At 36.0% G+C, this 24,018-nt stretch overlaps 1 protein-coding gene across 15 annotated transcripts in view; it reads left to right on the top strand.

Moving 5' to 3' along the window:
- Positions 1 to 24,018, top strand: part of KHDRBS2 (KH RNA binding domain containing, signal transduction associated 2) — a 722,049-nt gene that overhangs the window by 582,954 nt on the left and 115,077 nt on the right. For all 15 annotated transcript variants that reach the window (XR_006341943.1, XR_006341940.1, XR_006341944.1 and 12 more), the window contains one exon: positions 6,731 to 6,813. Coding sequence is in view for 9 of the 15 variants with exons in the window: in XM_043906994.1 (XP_043762929.1) it covers positions 6,731 to 6,813 (83 nt within the window). In the remaining 6 variants the exon portion in view is untranslated. The remainder of the gene's footprint in view (positions 1 to 6,730; positions 6,814 to 24,018) is intronic.

Genomic DNA, 24,018 nt, shown 5'->3' with positions numbered 1-24,018 from the left:
CAATGGAGAAACTGACATAAAGAATAGACTTATGGACATGGGGAGAGGGAGAGGGGAGGAGAGGGTGAGATGTATGGAAAGAGTAACACGGAAACTTACATTACCGTATGAAAAATAGATAGCCAATGGGAATTTGCTGTGTGGCTCAGGAAACTCAAACAGGGGCTCTGTATAAACTTAGAGGGGTATGTTGGTGGGAAATGGGAGGGAACTTCAAAAGGGAGGGGCTATATGTATACCTATGGCTGATTCATGTTGAGGTTTGACAGAAAACACCAAAATTATGTAAAGCAATTATCCCTCAAAAATTAATTAAAAAGGAAAAAAAGAAACCTGTAAAAGAAAGCCCTGTTTTTGACAATAACAGAATTTTAACTACAGACATCACAGTAAATGGTATTATTAAATTATTGTGAACTATTTTGAGGGAGTAATAGTACTGTATCTATGTAGGGTAATATACTCAGGAGTTGGAAGCTGAGATATTTAATGATGAAATGTCATATTCCTGGAGTAGACTAGTGAATGGTTTAGCATATAGAGATAATACAGATGGGACAAAGTTGACATATCTAGATGAAGAGTAGATGAGTTCATTGTACTATTATTTAGCTTTTCTGTATAATTAAAATTTTTCATCCCAAGAAAAGTAAAATAAAAAATCTAGGTATGGAGGGAATGTAAAGCTAAAAAGGAGAGAAAGAGAGGGAATATATAGATATTTTATAGGGATATATAATAAGATATACCTCTTATTAGAGTTTACTGAAAGAGATGTTTCAGGAAGAAATAAGAACAAGCAGAAAATGGAATGTGGTAAAATGGAACTCCATGTGAACTGTAGGGGTGGGGGAGGTTTGAGAAAAAGTACTCTGCCTTCAGGCCTAGTAGTTCAACAGTCTAGACCGTGCAATAATCTGGTCCTGAAGGAGGTGGTTTCCCTGGAGCACAAAAGGATATGAGAGATTGGGCGGCGTCGCCGGACGCGCGCGGGGGGCTCGCGGCGGCGCGGCGCCTCCCCGCCCGCCCAAAAAAAAAAAAAAAAAAAAAAGGATATGAGAGATTATATGATACTTGAGAATATGTGGAAATAGTATTGCTCTATTAGTGTAACTAATGGAACAATTGAAGTAAAACAATTCTAAACATATAGAAAAATAAGAAAACAATAAAGTGAATGAGCAATTATTAACCTTAGAAAAAACAAAAAAGATATGAAAATAAGGTAGAAATATTCTAAACTATTTGTCTCATTTGTGATTAATAATTATTTATTACTCAGTAACAAGGAAATTTTAATGAAAAATTATGATGAAACTATATTTGGAAGACATGTTTGGTGGAGCCTCTAATAAAGTTCTAAAGAATTATTGTAAAGAATGAAAAGCCAGTCAAGAGAAAGATGACTAACATTCATAAATCAAGAAGCATAAATTTAAACATATTATTTAACACAAAAATAAATACTAAAATACTACTAAAACAATAGATGAAAATGCTAAATGAGAACTGGAAGTTGGAGAGGGATAAGACAAATAGCTGTTGCTTTTTGGGAAAAAAAATCCTTTGGCACTATTTTAAAACAATCTGTATGCAATATTTTATATACAAATATTATTTTTTAAAAATTCAATAGAAACAATTAGATACTTCAAAGATCAAACTGAGGAACTGGTCCATACTTCAGAGCATAAATAAAATGAAATCGAAATCATTAACAGAAAAATACAAGAAAGGTACAAGAAAATAGAAGTAATTGAGATAAGACAGAAAAATCACAAAATATCATTATATATGAGTAAATCAAATGAGGGAGTAATAAAGAAGTAACATTTTTAAAACATTCTTCTGTTGATGAAAAATAGTAGCTCTTAGATTCAATTCAGTTCAGTCACTCAATCGTGTCTGACTCTTTGCGACCCCATGGATTGCATCACGCCAGGCCTCCCTGTCCATCACCAGCTCCCAGAGTTTACTAAAACTCATGTCGTATTGCCATCCAATCATCTCATCCTCTGTCGTCCCCTACTACTCACACCTTCAATCTTTCCCAGAATAAAGGTTTTTCAAATAAGTCAGTTCTTCAAATCATGTGGCCAAAGCATTAGAGATTCAGCTTCAGCATCAATCTTTCCAATGAATAAATATTCAGGACTGATTTCCTTTAGGATTGACAGGTTGGATCTCCTTGCAGTCCAAGGGACTCTCACGAGTCTTCTCCAACACCACAGTACAAAACCATTGATTCTTTTTTTTTTTTTTTTTTTCGGAATGCTTCTACTTTAATTTTTTTTTCTTTTTTTTTTTTTTTAATTTATTTTTTCAGTGGGTTTTGTCATACATTGACATGAATCAGCAATAGATTTACAAGTATTCCCCATCTCGATCCCCCCTCCCACCTCCCTCTCCACCCGATTCCTCTGGGTCTTCCCAGTGCACCAGGCCCGAGCACTTGTCTCATGCATCCCACCTGGGCTGGTGATCTGTTTCACCACAGATAATATACATGCTGTTCTTTCGCAACGTCCCACCCTCACCTTCTCCCACAGAGTTCAAAAGTCTGTTCTGTACTTCTGTGTCTCTTTTTCTGTTTTGCATAAAGGGTTGTCGTTACCATCTTTCTAAATTCCATATATATGTGTTAGTATGCTGTAATGTTCTTTATCTTTCTGGCTTACTTCACTCTGTATAATGGGCTCCAGTTTCATCCATCTCATTAGAACTGGTTCAAATGAATTCTTTTTAATGGCTGAGTAATATTCCATGGTGTATATGTCCCACAGCTTCCTTATCCATTCATCTGCTGATGGGCATCTAGGTTGCTTCCATGTCCTGGCTATTATAAACAGTGCTGCGATGAACATTGGGGTGCACGTGCCTCTTTCAGATCTGGTTTCCTCAGTGTGTATGCCCAGAAGTGGGATTGCTGGGTCATATGGCAGTTCTATTTCCAGTTTTTTAAGAAATCTCCACACTGTTCTCCATAGCGGCTGTACACTGTTGGTGGGAAAACCATCGATTCTTTGGTGCTCAGCTTTCTCTGTAGTTCAACTCTCACAGCCATACATGACTACTGGAAAAACTATAGCTTTGACTAGATGGATCTTTGTTAGCAAAGTAATGCCTCTGCTTTTTAATATGCTGTCTGGTTTGGTCATAACTTTTCTTCCAAGGAGCAAGCGTCTTTTAATTTCATGGCTTCAGTTACCATCTGCAGTGATTTTGGAGCCCAAATAAATAATGTCTGTCACGGCTTCCACTGTTTCCCCACCTTTTTGCCATGAAGTGATGGGACCAGATGCCATGATCTTAGTTTTCTGAATGTTGAGCTTTAAGCCAACTTTTTCACTCTCCTCTTTCTGTTTCATCAAGAGGCTCTTTACTTCTTCACTTTCTACCATTAGTGCAGTTTCATCTGCATATCTGAGGTTATTGATATTTCTCTGGGAAATCTTGACTCCAGCTTGTGCTTCATCCACTCCAGCATTTTTCATGATGTACTCTGCATATAAGTTAAATAAACAGGGTGACAATATACAGCTTTGATGTACTCCTTTCCTATTTGGAACCAGTCTGTTGGTCCATGTCAAGTTCTAACTGTTGCTTCCTGACCTGCATACAGATTTCTCAGGAGTCAGGTGAGGTGGTTTGGAATTCCCATCTCTTAAAGAATTTTCCACAGTCTGTTGTGACCCACACAGTCAAAGGCTTTGGCATAGTCAATAAAGCAAAGATAGATGTTTTTCTGGAACTCTTGCTTTTTCAATGATCCAGTGGATGTTGGCAATTTGATCTCTGGTTCCTCTGCCTTTTCTAAAACCAGCTTGAACATCTGGAAGTTCATGGTTCATGTATTGCAGAAGCCTGGCTTGGAGAATTTTGAGCATTACTTTACTAGCAATTGTACGGTAGTTTAAGCATTCTTTGGCATTGACTTTCTTTGGGATTGGAATGAAAACTGACCTTTTCCAATCCTGTGGCCACTGCTGAGTTTTCCACATTTGCTGGCATGTTGAGTGCAGCACTTTAACAGCACCATCTTTCAGGATTTGAAATAGCTCAACTGGAATTCCATCACCTCCACTAGCTTTGTTCATAGTAATGCTTCCTAAGGCCCACTTGACTTCATATTCCAGGATGTCTGGCTCTAGCTGAGTAATCACACCATCATGATTATCTGGGTCGTGAAGATCTTTTTTTGTACAGTTCTCCTGTTTATTCTTGCCACCTCTTCTTAATATCTTCTGCTTCTTTTAGGTCCCTACCATTTCTGTCCTTTATTGAGCCCATCTTTGCATGAAATGTTCCCTGGGTATCTCTAATTTTCTTGAAGAGATCTCTAGTCTTTCCCATTTTATTGTTTTCCTCTATTTCTTTGCATTGATCACTGAGGAAGCCTTTCTTATTTCTCCTTGCTATTCTTTAGAACTCTGCATTCAAATGGGAATATCTTTCCTTTTCTCCTTTGCTGTTTGCTTCTCTTCTTTTCATAGCTATTTTTAAGTCCTCCTCAGACAACCATTTTGCCTTTTTGCACTTCTTGTTCTTGGGGATGGTCTCCTGTACAATGTCACGAACCTCCATCCATAGTTCTTCTGGCACTCTGTCTATCAGATCTAATCCCTTGAATCTATTTGTCACTTCCACTGTATAATAATAAGGGACTTGATTCAGGTCATACCTGAAGGGTCTAGTGGTTTTCCCTACTTTCTTCAATTTAAGTTGAATTTGGCAATAATAAGTTCATGATCTGAGCCACAGTCAGCTCCCAGTCTTGTTTTTGCTGACTGTATAGAGCTTCTCCATCTTTGGATGCAAAGAATATAATTGATCTGATTTCAATGTTGGCCATCTGGTGATGTCCATGTATAGAGTCTTCTCTTTTGTTTTTGGAAGAGGGTGTTTGCTATGACCAGTGTGTTCCCTTGGCAAAACTCTATTAGCCTTTGCCCTGCTTTATTCTGTAATCGATTGCCAAATTTGCCTGTTACTCCAGGTATTTCTTGACTTCCTACTTTTACGTTCCAGTCTTGTATCAGGTAGAGGACATCTTTTTTTCGTGTTAGTTCTAGAAGATCTTGTAGGTCTTCATAGAACAGTTCAACTTCAGCTTCTTCAGCATTGCTGGTTGGGGCATAGACTTGGATTCCCGTGATACTGAATGGTTTGCCTTGGAAACAAACAGAGATCATTGTGTCATTTTTGAGACTGCACCCAAGTACTACATTTTGAACTCTTATTGACTATGATGGCTATTCCATTTCTTCTAAGGGATTCTTGCCCACAGTAGTAGATATAATGGTCATCTGAGTTTAATTCACTCATTCCAGTCAATTTTAGTTCACTGATCCCTAAAATGTCGATGTTCACTCTTGCCATCTCCTGTTTGATCACTTCCAATTTGACTTGATTCATGGACCTAACATTCCAGGTTCCTATGCAATATTGCTCTTCACAGCATCGGACTTTACTTCCATCACCAGTCATGTCCACGACTTGGTGTTGTTTATGCTTTGGCTCTGTCTGTTCATTCTTTCTTGAGCTACGACTCTACTGATCTCCAGTAGCATGTTGGCACCTACCAACCTGGGGAGTTCCTCTTTCAGTGTCCTATCTTCTTGCCTTTTCATCCTGTTCATGGGGTTCTCAAGGCAAGAATACTGAAGTGGTTTGCCATTCCAGTCTCTGGTGGACCACATTTTGTCAGAACTCTCCACTGTGACCCATTCATCTTGGGTGGCCTTACACAGCATGGCTCATAGTTTCAGTGAGTTAGACAAGGCTGTGGTCCATGTGATCAGATTGGTTAGTTTTCTGTGGTTATGATTTTCAGTTTGTCTGCCCTCTGATGGAGAAGGATAAGAAGCTTATGGAAGCTTCCTGATGGGATAGACTGACTGAAGGGGAAACCAGGTCTTGATTAAACTGGTTTTCAGATTAAATGAACTCAAAAATCTTAGTCAAAATTAATGTGGAAAGATGCACATATTTTGGTTTAAATTTCTGAGCACAATAAGGAGAGATTTGCAAGCCTCCAAACTGAAACAGAGTTATAGAATTCGTAGGGTGGGATGGAAGTACATTCTAAAGAAAGTGTTGTACCACAAAGATCCAGAGAAGAAAAAATAAGGTTTTCTTAGAAGTTGAGAGTAATCGAGATGGATGGCAAGAGTTTAAAATATAGTCAATGACCACAAAGGAAAACAAAACTAAATCACTAAAAGAACAATGTACAACTGGAGTGTATACTTTGTATACATTATACATTCTTTCCTTTTCTCCTTTCTTTTTTTTTAAACAATAATTTCTATACCTTCTTTACTAAAAGTTGAAGAATTCAGATTTCAGATTCAGTGCTAACTATTATTGGGGGAAGAAATAAATTCCAGTAGCATTGTAACAGATAGATTATGTCACCATTAGGTTATCATAACTATTCATATTCTCTCATAACGTTTAACAATTTTTTTCATTTGTCTCAATAAAAATTCTAAATAAATCCTAGATTAGGCATCGCTGCTTCAATGATATGCTGAGTTTGATTATTATATATTAAAATTTGGACCAAGAAATATTACTCAACATTGCATACAAATTGTTTATCTAGTAAAATATGATGTAAAGTGACTAAACAAACATAAAAACTAAGTTAAGGTCTCATTAATGAAAAGCAGTTTAATCAGTTACTCAAATTGTTTGCTAATATATCTTTCTACCATTTTTGCCTCAGGGTTATGATGATGGCTATGGGGGTGAATATGATGATGAGACCTATGAGGCTTATGACAATAGCTATGCCATCCAAGCACAAAGGTAAGGTATACGTTGTCTAAAGCATCCTTCTTGGGATGATTTCTAATCTTGCTATTTTGTTTCTTGTATCTGAATATTAGTTACATTTTGTGAAAGTTTCTAGCAGTGGCTTTAATTTATTGTCCTTCTGAATTATCAAATTGCTTACTAGACTGTGAGAAATAAAAGATAATGATCTTGCAATTGGTAATAATGAAATAGTAGTGTGCAATTTTAACACTAGGTGATTACCATAACTAATCAACTCATTATGTGAGTTTGTATTTAAAAATACTGGTAGTGTTATAGTTTTTTGTTTTTTTTTTTAGGAATTCATAATTAAGACAATAATAAAAACAAATCTCTTGTTTAGTGGGACTATATTGCCAGAAATTTAATTTTGATTTTTAAGACAAAAGATAGGAAAATATTGGTGCTCTGAAAAGAGAAAAATTCTTAAAACATCTTATGGAATCAAGAATTTATTTCTTTTAACTGATTTTAAAATTTCCAACAAACAAAAGTCTAAGACCAGATAGCTTCACAAACAAACTCTAAAAAACATTTAGAAGAGAACTAACACCTGTCCTTCTGAAATCATTCCAAAAGTCTCAGAGAAAGGAAAACTCCCAAACTCATTCTAGGAGGCCACTAGTACCCTGATACCAATACCAGACAAAGATACCACAAAAAAAGGACATTACTGGCCAATATCACTGATGAAAATAGATGGAAAAATCCTGTACAAAATACTAGCAAGTTCCATTAAAGCATCATACACCATGATCATGTGGTATTTATCCCAGGGATGCAAGGATTTTTCAATATCAGTAAATCAATGTGTGATATACCACATCAACAAGTTGAAGAATATATACTATATGATCATTTCAATGGATACAGAAAAAGCTTTTTACAAAATTCAATACTCAGTTATGATAATAACTCTCCAGAAAGTGGGCATAGAAGTAGCATACCTCAGCATAGGAGAAGCCATATATGACTAACCTACAGCTAACATCATACTCAATGGTGAAAAACTGAAAGCATTTTCTCTAAGATAGGTAATAAGACAAGGATTTCCACTCTTGTACTTTTATTTAACATAGGTTTGGAAGTATTAGATTTGGAAATCAGAGAAAAAGAAAATAAATAAAGGGAACACAAATTGGCGGGAGGGGGGGTGTGAAACTGTCATTGTTTGTATACCACATGACACTATACATAGAAAATCCTAAAGATGCCACCAGATAGCTCAGTTCATTTCAGTCTTTCAGTTGTGTCTGACGTTTTGTGACTCCACGGACTTCAGCACACCAGTCTTCCCTGTCCATCACCAACTACTGGAACTTACTCAAACTCATGTCCATTGAGTCAGTGATGCCATCCAGTCATCTCATCCTCTGCTGTCCCCTTCTCTTCCCACCTTTAATCTTTCCCAGCATCAGGGTCTTTTCAAATGAGTCAGTTCTTTGCACCAGGTGGCCAAGGTATTGGAGTTTCAACTTCAGCATCAGTCCTTCCAATGAATATTCAGGACTGATTTCCTTTAGGATTAACAGGTTAGTTCTCCTTGCAATCCAAGGGACTCACAAGAGTCTTCTCCAACACCACAGTTCAAAAGCATCAGTTCTTCAGTGCTCAGCTTTCTTTATAGACCAACTCTCATATCCATACATGACTACTGGAAAAAGCATAGCTTAGACTAGATGGACTTTTGTCAGTGAAGTAATGTCTATGTTTTTTAATATACTGTCTAGGTTGGTCATAGCTTTTCTTCCAAGGAGCAAGTGTCTTTTAATTTCATGGCTGCAGCCACCATCTGCAGTGATTTTGGAGCCCCCCAAAATAAAGTCTGTCACTGTTTCCAATGTTTCCCCACCTATTTTCCATGAATTGATGGGACCAGATGCCATGATCTTAGTTTTCTGAATGTTGAGTTTTAAGCCAACTTTTTCACTCTTGTATCAAGAGGTTCTTTAGTTCTTTGTTTTCTGCCATAAGGGTGGTGTCGTCTGCTAATCAATGAATTTGGCTAATCAATGTTTCAAGATGCAAAATTAACACACAGAAGTCTATTGCCTTTCTACACACTGACAAAGATCAGAAAAAGAAACCAAGGAAACAATAGAATTGCTGAAAAAAAATAAATAAAATATCCTGGTATAAACCTATCTCGGGAAGCAAAATACATTTACTCTGAAAGCTACAAGAGACTATAAGAAAACTATAAGAAAGAAAGTATGAAAGGAGGAAAGAAAAAATGATTACACTAATGGATGGAGTAAAGATATACCATGTTCTTGGACTGGAAGAATCAATATTGTCAAAATGACTATACTACCTATGGGAATCTACAGATTCAATGCAATTGCTCTCAAATTTCCAATGCCATTTTTCACAGAACTAGAATTTTTTAAAGTCTTAAAATTTCTGTGGAGATGCAGAAGACCTCAAATAGTTAAAGAAATCTCCAAACAAATATGGAGCTGGAGAAATCAGGCTACCTGACTTCAGACTATACTACAAAGCTACAGTCATCAAAAGAGAATGATACTGGCACAAAAACAGAAATAAAGATCAATAAAACAAGATGGAAAGCCCAGAAATAAACTCACACACCTATGGTGAATTAATCTATGATAAAGGAGGCAAGAATATATAATGGAGAAAAGACAGTCTCTTCAATAAGTGGTGCTGAGAAAACTGAACAACTACATGTAAGAGAAGGAAATTAGAAAAAATTTTGAATGTCATACACAAAAATAAACTCAAAATGGATCACAGATCTAAATGTAAGACCTGATATTATAAAAATATTAGAGGAAAATATAGGTAGAATACTATTTGCATAAATCATAGCAATGTACTTTCCCCTCTGTCTCTTAGAGTAAGGGACATAAAAATGAAAATAAACAAATGGGACCTAATCAAACTCAAAATCTTTTGCACAGAAAAAGAAACCTAAGCACAGTAAAAGACAACCCACAAAATGGGTGAAAATATTTGCAAACTATGTGACCAGCAAGGGATTAATCTCCAAAATTTACAAACGGATCACACAGCTCAGTATCATAAAAGCAGCAATCCAAAATGTGCAGAAGACCCTTTTAAACAGACATTTCTCTGAAGAAGACATACAGATGGCAAACAAGTGAATGTAAAGGTGTTCAACATCACTAATGATTAGAGAAATACAAATCAAAACCACAAGGAGGTATCACCTCACATCAGTCAGAATGGCCATTATCAAAAAACTCTGTCAACAATAAAAGCTGGAGAGGATGTGGAGAAAAGGGAGTCCTCCTACACAATTGGTGGGAATATAAATTGGTGAAACCACTATTGAGGCTGATAAGAAACTAAAAGAGCTACCATATGATCTAGCAATCCCACTCCTGGGCTTATATCCAGAGAAAAACATGATTTAAATGGATACATGTATTCCAATGCTTATTGCAATAGCCAAGACATGGAAGCAACATGAATGCCCATTGACAGAAGAATAGATAAATAGATAAAGAAAAATTGGTACATATATGCAATAGAATATTACTCAGCTTAAAAAGAATCAAATGTCATTTGCATCAACATGAATAGATTTGGAGATTATCATACTAAGTGAAGTAAGCCAAACAAAAACAAACATCATATGAGATTGATTATATGCAGAATCTAAAATAAATAATACAAATGAAAGTATTTACAAAACAGAAACAAAATCAAAAACTTAGAGAATGAATTTATGGTTACCAGGGGTGAAGAGTTGAGGGAGGGAGAGTTTGGAAATTTGGGATTGACATGTACACACTGCTATATTTAAAATAGATAACCAACATGAAAACTCTTGAGAGTCCCTTAGGTTTCAAGGAGATAAAACCAGTCAGTCCTAAAGGAAATCAACCCTGAGTATTCATTGGAAGGACTGATGTTGAAGCTGAAGCTCCAGTAATTTGGCCACCTGATGCTAAGAGCCAACTCATTAGAAAAGACCCTGATGCTGGTATAGATTGAAGGCAGGAGCAGAAGGGAACAACAGAATATGAGATGGTTGGATGGCATCAGCAGCTCAATGGTCATGAGTTTGAGCAAGCTCTGGGAGTTGGTGATGGACAAGGAAGCCTGGCATGCTGCAGTCCATGGGGTCACAAAGAGTTGGACATGATGAAGTGACTGAACTGAACTAAATGAACATGAACCTACCATCTAGCACAGGAAACTGTTCAATATTTTACAATAACCTAAATGGGAAAAGAATTTGAAAAAAGAATAGATGCATACATATGTATAACTGAATCACTTTTCTCTACACCTGAAAATAATGCATTGGTGTTAATCAACTCTTCTTTAATATAATGTGATTTTAAGAAAGTGAATTACAGGCTCAATATATGAATTTTAGGACACAAATATTCAGTCTGTAGAAATTGTATTTCTTCAAGCCTTTCCCCTCATTTTTGTGTTCAAATAACCTGCAATTCTTACATAGAGACAACATATTTTCATAAAATTTAGTATGAAGGAACTGGAGGGATCATCAGAAATAAAAGTGTATTACAATTAAAAAAAAGCAAGCAAAGAAAGAATTCTTCCCTTTCTTAGTGAATATCTTAGAGATTATTGAATAAATCTCTCTCTATAGCCTCCAAATCTGTGATAAAATGAATTTCTACTTCTTAAAAGTTGGATTTATTGAAGTATTATATTTACATATGGTAAAATTTGCCCATCTAGGCTACAGTTGTTGTATAAGTTTGACCAATACAATCCATCATTATGCCAACATCATGATATAGGGCTTTTTTAATAAACCCCAAATGTTTCCATACTGGTCTTTAGGGTCAACATTTTCCACACCTGAGGCCCTGGGAACCATGATTCACTCTGCCACTGTAGTTTTCTAGAATGTCATGTAAGAAGAAGCAATAAAAAGTGTAACGTTTTCAACCTGCCTTCTTGTTCACTCCATATCTATTCCTGTTGTTGTGCATATTAGTGTTCTTTTCCTTTTAACTATGGTGTGGAATTTCACTGTAAGGATGTACTACAGTGTCCTCATTCACCAGCTTAAGGACATTTGAGTTATTTCTATATTTTGCAATTCTGAATAAAGTTGGTATAAAACAAATACATCTTTAGAAAAGTTAATCATGTATTATTTTTTTCTGAAAATAAATTACAAATTTCATGGGAAAGTAGGAATCTATGTGATTATTAGCTAAATGATTCTCCCCATATGTGATTCACAGAGACACAATAGGACTAATTGACACAAAATCATTATAGCATTGACCATTTACTGATCAGCTTTTTGGCACCCAAAAAGATTTGAATGCATTAAGTAATATTTGGAGGAGGGAAATAGCAAAGAAAGAAACCACTTTAAGTTCAATAAGTAGTGAAGGGCATCTACATGTTGTATTACATAGTGAATGTTTTATGGCCTGAGAGATAGCATAGTGAAAGGGGTGACAGAGAATTCTATTTAGGGAAACCACTTTAGACAATTAGGGAAAAAAATAAAATAAAAAAAATAACCTCATGTGGACAGATACCTGTAAAGCTTGGTGTAACTTAAGATATCACTAAGGAAATGACCATTTTCAACTTTGAGTTCTTGATTACTTTGTAGAAGGGTAAATAAAAAAGGCATCATGAACCAAGAGCTACTGCTTCAGGTAATAACTTAATGGTTCCAATCACACATTGGAACACAGCAGTTACTTAGGGTAGGGGAGAAGCTTTGCATCACATTACAAACACTAAATAGACTACTTTATGCAAATTGGCTATTTAAAATACTTGCTAATATTTTCAAATTTATATTTCATCACTGTATATTAGTGCATAAACAGTGATAATAAAGTTCTGTACCATGTTTCAGAAACTGCTGGCAGAAAACATAATTAGCACATACTATGAACACTGCTAGAATATAGTAAAATCATTTCTTGATGTAGCTCTACAGTTACATCCAACTTGTAGAAATTTCGGAATGACTTTCTGCATCTTTATTCTGGTTAGATTTAATTGGATTTGGTTTACTCTAATAAACAAGGAAGAAGAAAAACTTGGAGATTATAATAATACTTGAATGTTTGAAAAGTGAATACTAGAATAATTGGATATAATTATGAATAAAATTTGGCTTCACCAGTGGCTCAGCAGTAAAGAAACTGCCTGCAATGCAGAAAATTCATGAGACGTGGGGTCAATCCCCGAGTCAGGAAGATCCCCTGGAGGAGGGCATGGCAACCCACTCCAGTATTCTTGCCTGTAGAATCCCTTGGACAGAGGAGCCTGGTGGGCTTCTGTCCATAAGGTTGCAAAGGGTCTGAAAGAAGCAACTGAACACACATGCACGTGTATAAAATTTAATGGCTATATAGAATAACCTGAAAATCACTTTATATTTATGAAATATAATTTATATGTCAAATATATCTTACATGCACTCTACTACCTTCTCTCTTCCATTTCTTATCCATTCAATTTGTTATGGATAAATTCTTCCCACATTCGTAGACCAAGTTCAAAAACCAATACTTCTGAAGTCTTTTGTTAAATCTATATTTGTGAATAATCTGTTTCTATGCTGAATTTCAACAGCATCATATCTTTATTTCTTTACAACATTTTCTCTCTCTGCCTTGTGTTGGGATTGTTTGTGTACCTGTCCCTTTTCACTCTAACTACTTGCCTATAATCCTAGTCTGATACATCCTCTTGTCTTTCACAACATCTGTCTTTGAGCATTTCATGATGTGTGTGCTGAACAGATGATCATAGAAAGCATGGATGTGAGACCTGAGAGGTATCTACAAGATGGGGATAAAAAATAAGAGCCTTATCCCTCAAAGAGAATGCAATATTTGGAATTATATGTACCTTTTTTGCTGACAAAATATTTATGTATTTCTGAGATATCTTAGAGCTAAAGCAGAAAGAAAGAAGTCATGAAATTAACTACAGTGATATTAGTACTCTGAATGTAATAATAATTAAGCACTTGTTAAATGATTACTTGTGCCAGAGAGTATACTCACCATACAGTGACAATACATATTTTTCAGTTTGTAAATGTATTTTAACATTTTCTCCTAAGAATGTGTTGGAGAAGGAGTCATGTGCAAGCTTCATATACACTTAAATTAATACAAGTGAAACAACTATTATAGAGTTAGCAAGTATTAAGAATTAGAAATAAAAGTTTATTTTCTTGAAATCGTTTCTGTTTTCAGCTGGTGGTTCTTTAATTGGACTTTTTAAAGTATTGTTTAGATTTATGGAGAGAAATGGAGAAAGCTTTTAGAGAAATATGTGATCATAAAACATCTCTAACATTTACAAATAATATGAATATTATTATGACATTGTAGTGGTCAAATCAGAAGAAACACTGATTTAGAACTTTGAAGGTAAAACTATAGATTTTGTGTGACTTACCAGAACTGAGATAAAAGGAAAAAAATTAGATAAAGACTCAGCACAAGTGAATACAGAATTTGTGGATATTATAAAATCAGATCTGGCAGTTGCCTAAATGGAATAATTATTTCATTTTAGTAGAGAATCTAAAGGAAGTTCACAAGGTAACAGCCCTACAAATGTTCACCTGGAGTTCAGAAACTATAAAACTTCAATTAGCCCCTAGTTGTCTTGTAAGATGTTGTTAGTTGTGGAAAATTTCAAAAGGATCATAAAAGGGGCTTTGCCAAAAATTCCTTAGGAGGCAGCTCAACTAAATAACACGTTGAGGTCTGATAAAAATGAAAGTGATATGGAGGGTTTCCAATCACCTTTTTCTCGTCCTGCATCTATGAGAAGGAAAAGTAAAGAAATAGATTAATAAGATTACTATACAAGTTTCAAATTGCAGGGCTAGTGTTGAAGTTTCCAGGGAAGCTCGATTACTTGAAGTCTATGGTTTGAGACAAACTACATCCTGTGATCAACACCTTTAATTAGATCAAATATTAAATTCTGTGTATGTTCCGATATCTTATTTTTTATTACTCCTCAAAGTCATTAACACTTTCAGAAATCAGCCCTCTGTAATCAGTTAAATTCACAAGTCTTTACCAACAATTTTTTTCCCCAATGCAAAACTCTACATCAAATCAAATAAATACAGAAAAAAAAAGGAACTTTCATGTACTTAGAGGCAAATAGTAATTTTGCAAATGAAAGTCGAAAGACCAATTCTGATCTTTGATTCTTATAAGATTTTAGCTCGAATGTGAAATGTTAAGATTTTGTAAATTTTCAATATAAGTTTCTAAGTTCAGAATTGTAATAGGCAAATATAAAAAATGGAAGACTTTACTTTCCTTGAAGTATGATCAGGTGTTTAATTCACACTAACGAGGAAAATAATCCTCTTTAGATTAACGGAGGAATGTGCTAGGGGAGGAAAGATAAAGGTCCATCTCACATATATTAGACAATAGTTTCCAAAGTTTTCTAGAATGGTGACCCTCTTGGAATATTTACAACTTCCAGGTGAAAAATGAGACAATTATGAAAGTTTGAAGCGAGCTTAATGAGGAAACTCTTTCCAGAGTATATCCCAGGGCAAGGTGTTTACCACCAAAATCCAGGAATGGAAGGAAGATGGAAAACTGTCAGAGAGCTGTCCTAACAGAGAAAGGCTCGTCTCCTTTGAATCAGAGTGGCAGCCATGGCCAGCCAACAAAGAAGCAGCTCAGGCGTTCATATTCTGACCTCACTTTGCTCCCATTGACTGAACCCATGAGGAGGCAAAGGACAAGAAGCTGAGTGGAGGAAGTTTCCAGCAGTCGCCCTGGGTGTAGAGCAGGGTGGAGGGAAGGGCAGGAGAAGGGAGGAGAATGGAAGAGACCCTACACAACATCCAAAATGATTATCAAACTTTGACCACAGTTCATTGTATATGTTAGTGTCAGTTGCTTGACGACATAATGACATACATTTGCTATGGAAACAGCAGTGCTTTTAAACTTGTATTTTATTAATGATAAAGTATTCATACTAAAAAAGTCACAATATACATGAACATATAGGTATACATTCATGAACTAAATATCTTTTTGGATCCCCTGGCACAGGTTAGCTCCTTGAGGGTCAGGGCATCCACTGTGCGGATCACTGTTCTGTTGTTCAGAGGCTGCTTGGAACTCATGATTCATGATAACTAGTATTAGTTTTGTGCTAGCTTCTATGCTAATTGTTTAGGATCTTTATCTCATTTAATCCTTGCAATACCATGAGGCAGAAAAAAATGAAGCTTAAAAATGTTAAATGACTTTCCCTTGTTCATTTGAGTAGTGAATGTTGGCTTCAGAATCGTATCTGCTAACTCCAGATGCTTGAGACATAAAGACTAATAAATACTGTCTGAAAAATATAAATTGATTTATTGGTTCAGCAGACTTGTTATATACCCAAACAATCCAGAGAGAATATGCTTTAATATAATAAGAGTGTAGTGAGCTATTTGCATGCTTTTCAAAGGGCTCTGACCAAAGGATACTAATTAGCAGGCAAAAATAAAATTGCTTAACTATTGTTTTTAGGTTATAAGTTTAATGTGAGCCATTGTATTTGATACAATATTTCACAGGAATCTGGAGTGTGAAGTCTATGAATTGGACATGGTCATGTGGGAGATGGCAAGATTGAACATCGACAACTTAGGAATCACTGAACTAAAATGGACTGTAATAGACGAATTTAATTCAGATGGACATTATATGTAATATTGCACACAAGAATCCCTTAAAAGAAATATTAACCCTTAGAGTAGCCTCATAGTCAACAGAAGAGTCCAAAATGCAGTACTTGAGTGCAACCTCAAAAACAGCAGAATGACCTTGGTTCATTTCCAAGGCAAACCATTCAGCATTATAGTAATCCAAGTCTGTGCCCCAACCACTGATGCTGAAGAAGCAGAAGTTGACCAGTGCTGTGAAGATCTGCAACATCTTCTAGAATTAACACATACACACACAAAGTCCTTTGCACCATAGGGGATTGAAATGTAAAAGAAGGAAATCAAAAGATCCCCAGAATAACAAGCAAGTTTGGCCTTGGGGTACAAAATAAAGCAGGAAAAAGGCAGAGTTTTGTCACGAAAACACGCTGGTCATAGCAAACATTGTTTCATTAACACAAAAGATGACTCTATATATGGACATCATCAGATGTTCAGTACTGAAATCAAATTGATTATATTTTTTGCAGTTGAAGTTGGAGAAGCTTTATACAGTCAGTGAAAACAAGACCTGGAGCTGACTGTAGCTCAGATCATGTGCTCCTCATTGCTACTTCAGGCATAAGCCAAAGAAAGTAGGGAAAATCACTGGACCATTCAGGTATGGCATAAATCAATTCCTATGATTATACGGTATAAGTAATGAAGAGATTCAAGGGATAGACTGGTGGACAGAGAGCCTGAAGAACTATGCATGAAACTTAGTAAGACTGTACAGGAGGAAGTGACCAAAACCACATCAAAGAAAAAGAAATGCAGGAGGCAAAGTAGTTGTCTCAGGAAGCTTTACAAATAGCTGAGGAAAGTAGAGAGTGAAAAGCAAGGGAGAATGGGAAAGGTATACCCAACTGAATGCAGAGTCCCAAGAGCAAGGAGAAATAAGAAGGCCTTTTTAAGTAAATGATGTAAAAAAATAGAGGAAAATAATAGAATGGGAAAGACTAGAGATCTCTTCAAGAAAATTGGAGATATCAAGGGAATAGTTCATGTAAGGATGGGCACAATAAAGGACAGAAACAGTAAGGACTTAATAGAAACAGAAGACATTAAGAACAGATGACAAGAATACACAGAAGAACTGTTAAAAAAAAAAAAAGTATTAATGTCCCCTATAACCATGATAGTATGTTATCCCACCTGGAAGCCAGGAGTGTGAAGTCAAGTGGGCCTTGGGCAGAATTACTGGGAACAAAGCTAGTGGGGGTAATGGAATTCCATCTGAACTATTTAAAATCCTAAAAGTGAGGCTGTTAAAGTGCTGCACTCAGTACTAGGAAAGGTCAGTTTTAATTCCAAATCCAAGGAAGGGTAATGCCAAAGAATGTTGAAACTATGGTACAATTTCACTAATTTTACATGCCAGAAAGGTCATGCTCAAAATTCTTCAATCTGGACTTCAGCAGTCCGTGAACCAAGAACTTCCAGATATACAAGCTGGGCTTAGAGAAGGCAGAGGAACCAGAGATCAAATTGCCAACATTCACTGGATCATGGAAAAAGCAAACGAATTCCAGAAAAACATCTATTTCTGCTTCATTGACTACTCTAAAGCCTTTGACTGTGTGGATCACAAAAACCTGTGGGAAATTCTTAAAGAGATGGGGATACCAGATCACCTTACCTGTCTCCTGAGAAACCTGTATGCAGGTCAAGAAGCAACAAAACCAAATGTGGAATGACAGACTGGTTCAAAATTGGAAAAGTAGTGTGACAAGGCTGTATATTGTCACCTTGTTTATTTAGCTCACATGCAGAGTACATCATGTAAAATGCTGGGCTGGGTAAATCACAAGCTGGAATCAAGATTGCTGGGAGAAATATCAACAAACTCAGTTATGCAGATGATACAACTCTAATAGCAGAAAGTGAAGAAGAACTGAAGAGTCTTGATGAGAATGAAAGACTCATCCTTATCTTGTAATTCAGTTCTCTTATGTCTTAAACTACAGTCAGCAATGAGTTTGAACTTACAGTTGGTTTTTTGATTTGAGATATTTCCTCATTCATGGCTTTCTCACACATGTACAGACCTCTACACAGACAGTGGATCTGGTGCTGTTTTTGAAAATATCTCACCAGAGGGGGAACCCAGATCTTGATACACACCACTCTTCTGTTATCATCATCTGACCTATTTATTTTAAGTATCTAGGATAACTTAGTTTTAGGAAAGAAGCAATGAGTTTCTTAAAATTATTTATTATGTATTCATTGTATTTTTGTTAATTTAATTTTAATGATATTGTAACTGTCTAAATAGTCAGTTTGTATATAAAATATACATTAAGGTGCATTTCATAAGACTCTAATAAGAAGAGAGAAAAATAATTTTCCCTGCTTATTTGAATGACAAGTTTCCCCAGATAACTTAAGGAAGCATCCAGTTAGTAACTGAAACCTGCTCAATCAGTTGCTGAGATCAGCACATGTCATTAAATTCATTTAGATTTATAGACACCCCTCAACATGAATCAGGAATGTATTAGGCAAACCATATGCAATCAGAGCTTCAGAAATGTGTGATATGAGATCATCTTAGACTCTTGAAGAACCTGATGTGTTTCAAAAGGCAAGTTAAAGAATCCAAGCTGAAATTCTGGCTTGCATGATAGATAAAGAAGTTTAGTTTCACTGGAAAAAAAAAAAAAGAAAGAAAGGAAGAAATAAATATATTCAACAAATAGTTAATCAACATACTTAAGGGGTCATGAATGTTCATGAATGTATGTAATTGTCCAGGTGTAACAATAAACCTGTTGCAAACTGGAAAGTATGTACTCTGTCTAAAGCAACCATCTCCTGTTCAACTTTAGGATATTGTGGCCACGTGGTCCATGTATGGTAAAGGACTCAGTAGTGTTCTTTATCTCCTCCAAAGAAAATCTGGAAGTCTAGCTTTTCTGGTTATTCCTACATAACAAACCTCTTCAAAACCAAGTGGTACAAGTTTACCATCTTTATTATCTTGGGGATTTTTCACATCAGGAATATTAACAAGGCACAGGAGGTGTGAGTTGCTTCTACTTTCCTGTGTCTGGGACCTCAGCTGGGGAGTCTAATAAGGTAAGACTGGGAGCTAGAATCATCTGGAGATTCCTTTAACAGTTGATGCTATATGTCTGTTGGTATCTTAATTGTGGCTGCTGTTTGAAATACTCATGTTTAGTGCTCTCCATGTCACTTAGGCTTCCTCATCACATGGCAGCTCAGAGCACCAGATATGAATACCCCAAGGAAGAAAATAAAAGTTATATCATCTTTTGTGACTTAGCTTCATTCTGTTAGTTACAAGCAAGTCACAAGTCCAGCCAGATTTAAAAAAAAAAAAAGGTTTATTAGATATCACCATACAATGGGGACTGACATGGTTCAAGGGTGAAAAGTTATATCATGGACTTTTTGGAAAATATAACTTGACACATCAGTTTTTCAGTGCAATATTCTGAATTTTATATGATGAAAACTCTTTTTTAAATTAAATACTTTAGAGACTAGTGTTAGGTAGCCATGCCCATGACCATGTTTCCCAAATTCTGCCCTACACACAATAATCAAGATAGAGAAGTCATATCCAGAAAATGCTTCCAAGGGCATCGTAAAAAGGAGTCCTTCAGAACAGCTCTCTGAGGGCACTATACTGTCTGTTGAAGAATGTTCTGAAATCCAGGGATGGTTAATTTGCAGAAAATTAAGGAAGGCGGACATGCAAATAAGTGCATAAGCATGTGATGAGTACTATCCTAGGATGTGCCAGAGGGTTTGAGGGTACATAGGAGGCCATCTAAGTGTAAGGTTAAGAGAAAGTACCAAAAATCTCCTCAGAAGAACTGATGCCAAGCTACCATTTAACCAGGGAAATAAAATTTAGCCAGTCAAGGGTATCCTCATGTGCAAAGAGAAAGAAATGGAAATATCTTAGTAAAGAATCACATGTCCTTCAGGTGAATCGGATTATAACAGTGGCAGGGCATTTATCTATGTGATAGAAGGGGAGCAGAAAAGTTTGTATACAGCACATAGAGCTAAGAAAAGAATGCTGTTTGGATACACTCTGAGGTTGTCTTCAAGTCCAGAAGTTAGTTATCACTGGGGAAAATTATGGTTATCCTTTTTCCATATCAGGCAGATTTGGTCATTTGCACTAAGTTCTTAGTTTCTACTTTGCCCCTTTCCTGAAAAACTTTTCTTTCCTTTCTTTGCTTTCTTTCATTTCTTAGTCAATTTACACTAAAAAAAAAATACCCTCCAGGTCTTGGTTTTTTGCACTTACACACTAATAATGAAAGAGGGGAGATATTTTTCTTAAAATACCATGGTCAAGATGGAAAATGTAATCTGTGATCTTTTAAGTTTCAAGGTGAGAATACCGAAAACAAGACACTTTTGATGACTTCAGAAAAGGAAATAGAATTTATCTTGGGTGCATGTGAAATAGATTAAAAGAAGATACAGATATTATTTGTTGCCCATGATTACTATATATTTGTAATATCTTATTTTACAATTTCATTAAATTAGTGTCTATTAAGGGTACACTATTTTCTAGGTGATAGAAGTAGAATAATAGATAATTTGGTGCACTTAAGTACAGGTTCACAATCCTATAGTTGCAATAATGTGGACCAGATGTTTCATATTCAGATATGTTTGTATTTTAGAACAACAATACAACACATGTACTGCATATCATTCCCAGTGGCATCCAGGCCAAAACATATTAATACTATTGTATTGAAATATGAGTAACTAAATTAAGCAGGTTATAAATGTCTATGATAGCTTCTTATTTTAGATCAGAATTTAGGTTACCTAACGATTTTACACACCCAATTAAAGAAAAAAATTCTGATGTCCAAGTTCTTGGATTTAGAATTCAAGTGTGATTCTGGACTTATATTCTTATATTGCATAATATTTAGCATGTGTGTTTGTGTGTGTGTATGTGTGTGTGTGTGTGTGTGTGTGTGTGTGTGTGTTAGTTGCTCAGTCATGTTCAACTTTTTGCAACTCCATGGATTGAAGTCTCCAGGCAAGAATACTGGAGTAGGTAGCCATTCATTTCTGAATTATAGGTGAGAGGCAAGAGAGGAATTCGAACAGAAAGTCAAGGGCTTCCCTGTGGCTCAGGTGATAAAGAATCCACCCGCATTGCAGGAGAGCTGGGTTCGATCCCTGGGTTGGGAAGATCCCCTGGAGAAGGGCATAGCAACCCACTCCAGTATTCTTGCCTGGAGAATCCCCATGGACAGAGGAGCCTGGCAAGCTCTAGTCCATAGGGTCACACAGAGTCAGACACGACTGAGCTACTAAGCACACACAGTCAAGGAACACTCGACCATTCTTAAAGACAGTTAGACTCTAATAGTAATAATGATAATGGTCACAATACAGAGCAGTTGCTATGTGCAAATACCATATTAGGTAGCTATTGAATGAGGGAGATACTTTTATCTTCATGTCATAAATAAACTAAGACCTAGAATGTTACCTTTCCAGGACTTTATAGCCTAATAGGCAAAATAGCAAAGCTTTGAACTAACTTCTATCCAATTTCAAAGATTGGGCCCTTGTACTATTGCCATATTGTTTCCTGTTAACTTTAACCATGCTTTTAAAAATTTCAGCTTATTAGGAAACCTAAACAGAAGTAACATCTCCTATTCTGTAATTTCTATTTATATACATTGATCACTAATTGTCTTTGTGAAGCTACACAAAACAAATTTTTCTTCCACCTTTCAACCTTCCTTTATGAAGATAATGTTCCTCTAATGATATCCAATCCAGCGTGTAGTACAGTACACTCTTGACTACAATTCTTCATCCTTTCTATGTTCACACCCTTTGCTGTGTGATTTTTTTCAGGCCTTTTCGAAACAAGAGTGCAAGAATATGTTTTCCTGATTCCTCACCATTGTGTACCTTGCATTGACTAATAGAATAATGACTTTTCTAAGCCTAGACTGTGCATTAAGAGGACTGTGTGTTTCCCACTTGCTCTTTTGTCATTGTCATAGAAGAGCTTCCCCAGGTAATTGTTGTGCCCTTAGTCAGAGCTCCAGAGTGAATACAGTGAATGGACTGAACAAAGCCCAAACTTCAGCAAGGCCAAGCACAACCCTACACACAGCCTGGGACAGAGCCCCCAGCAAGCCCAGCCTCTGTCAGGAAACTCCCAGCCAAGCCAAAATACGTGAGCTAAATAACTCTTTATTTTTGTGTGAAGCTAATATTTTGTGATGGTTCATTAAGCAACATTATTGTACTAGTAGCAAAACAATATCCAAAGTGAATGCCCACCAGACAGGCATGGTTTCCTCAATTGTTCTTTATGTTTCATGATTCTTATTTCACCATATACTGTAGTTGTTCTCGTCTAAAAGCATTCCTGTTGTTCAAATGTTCATCTTAAAATATGGCAGTGATCTTGAGGTACTTTTTGTTAGATGAGAGTTGACTGGTACAAAGAAAAGATATTACATCCTCTGCTTCTTACCTTAAAGCCCCTCAACATCATCTGACCATGCAGTTTTCCTTAATGACTATGTCACATTACTGGGTTTTATTGGATTTCTTTTCAACTGAAAATCTTGGTTCTTTCTATATGAACTGCTGTTGAACCAGTTCTAACACCATCCAGTGTCTTTAGAATTGTTTTCTTTAAATAAACACAGAAATGTACATTGATCACTGTGAAGATTCACCTTGCTTTTAGCCTTCTGTGGTTGATTTTAAGCTACCTTTTTGGATACTAATTTTTTTTTCAGGATACTTTTTATTTTTGTTTTTTCTTTTTTTTTCAACTTTCACAATGTTGTGTTAGTTTCTGCTGTATAACACAAATCAGACATAATTATACATAGACCCCCTCCCTCTTGAGCTTCCCTCACCTCTTCCATCCCACCCCTGTCATCACAGAGCATGTTTCATCATGGAGCATGAGACTGGGCTCCCTGTGTTACACAGCACCCTCTCACCAGCCATCCATTTTAAACATGACAGTGCATATATGTTGATGTTATTTACTCCATTAGTTTCACTTTCTACCTCCCCTGCTGTGTCCACAAGCCATCTCTATATCTGTGTCGCCATACCTTCCGTGCAAATAGGCTCATCAATACCATTTTTCTAGATTCCAAATATATGTGTTAACGTACGATTTTCTTTTTTTCTTTTTTTGAAAGCAGACAAAAGGAGTTTATTTTGTAGTCACAAGCATCTGACAGGTCTCATTAGAAGAACTCACTCACAAATACAAAGGTGTAGGCTGGCTTATTTCTACTGTATCATGTTTACATGACCTCTTAGCAACAGTAGAAAGACATCCTACTCATGCTTTTAACCATGTGAATAGCAGAATGTCACCAACTCTTGATCTTTGTTTCTAGGTTCTTGGTTTTTGTTTTTGTTTTTTAATTAATTAATTTATTTTAATTGGAGGCTAATTACTTTACAATATTGTAGTGGTTTTTGCC

This window comes from Cervus elaphus, chromosome 7 (genome assembly GCF_910594005.1).
Source record: "Cervus elaphus chromosome 7, mCerEla1.1, whole genome shotgun sequence".
Lineage (NCBI taxonomy): Eukaryota > Metazoa > Chordata > Mammalia > Artiodactyla > Cervidae > Cervus > Cervus elaphus.
The sequence above is the reverse complement of the archived record's forward strand: the minus strand, read 5'-3'. Positions and strand labels throughout refer to the sequence as shown.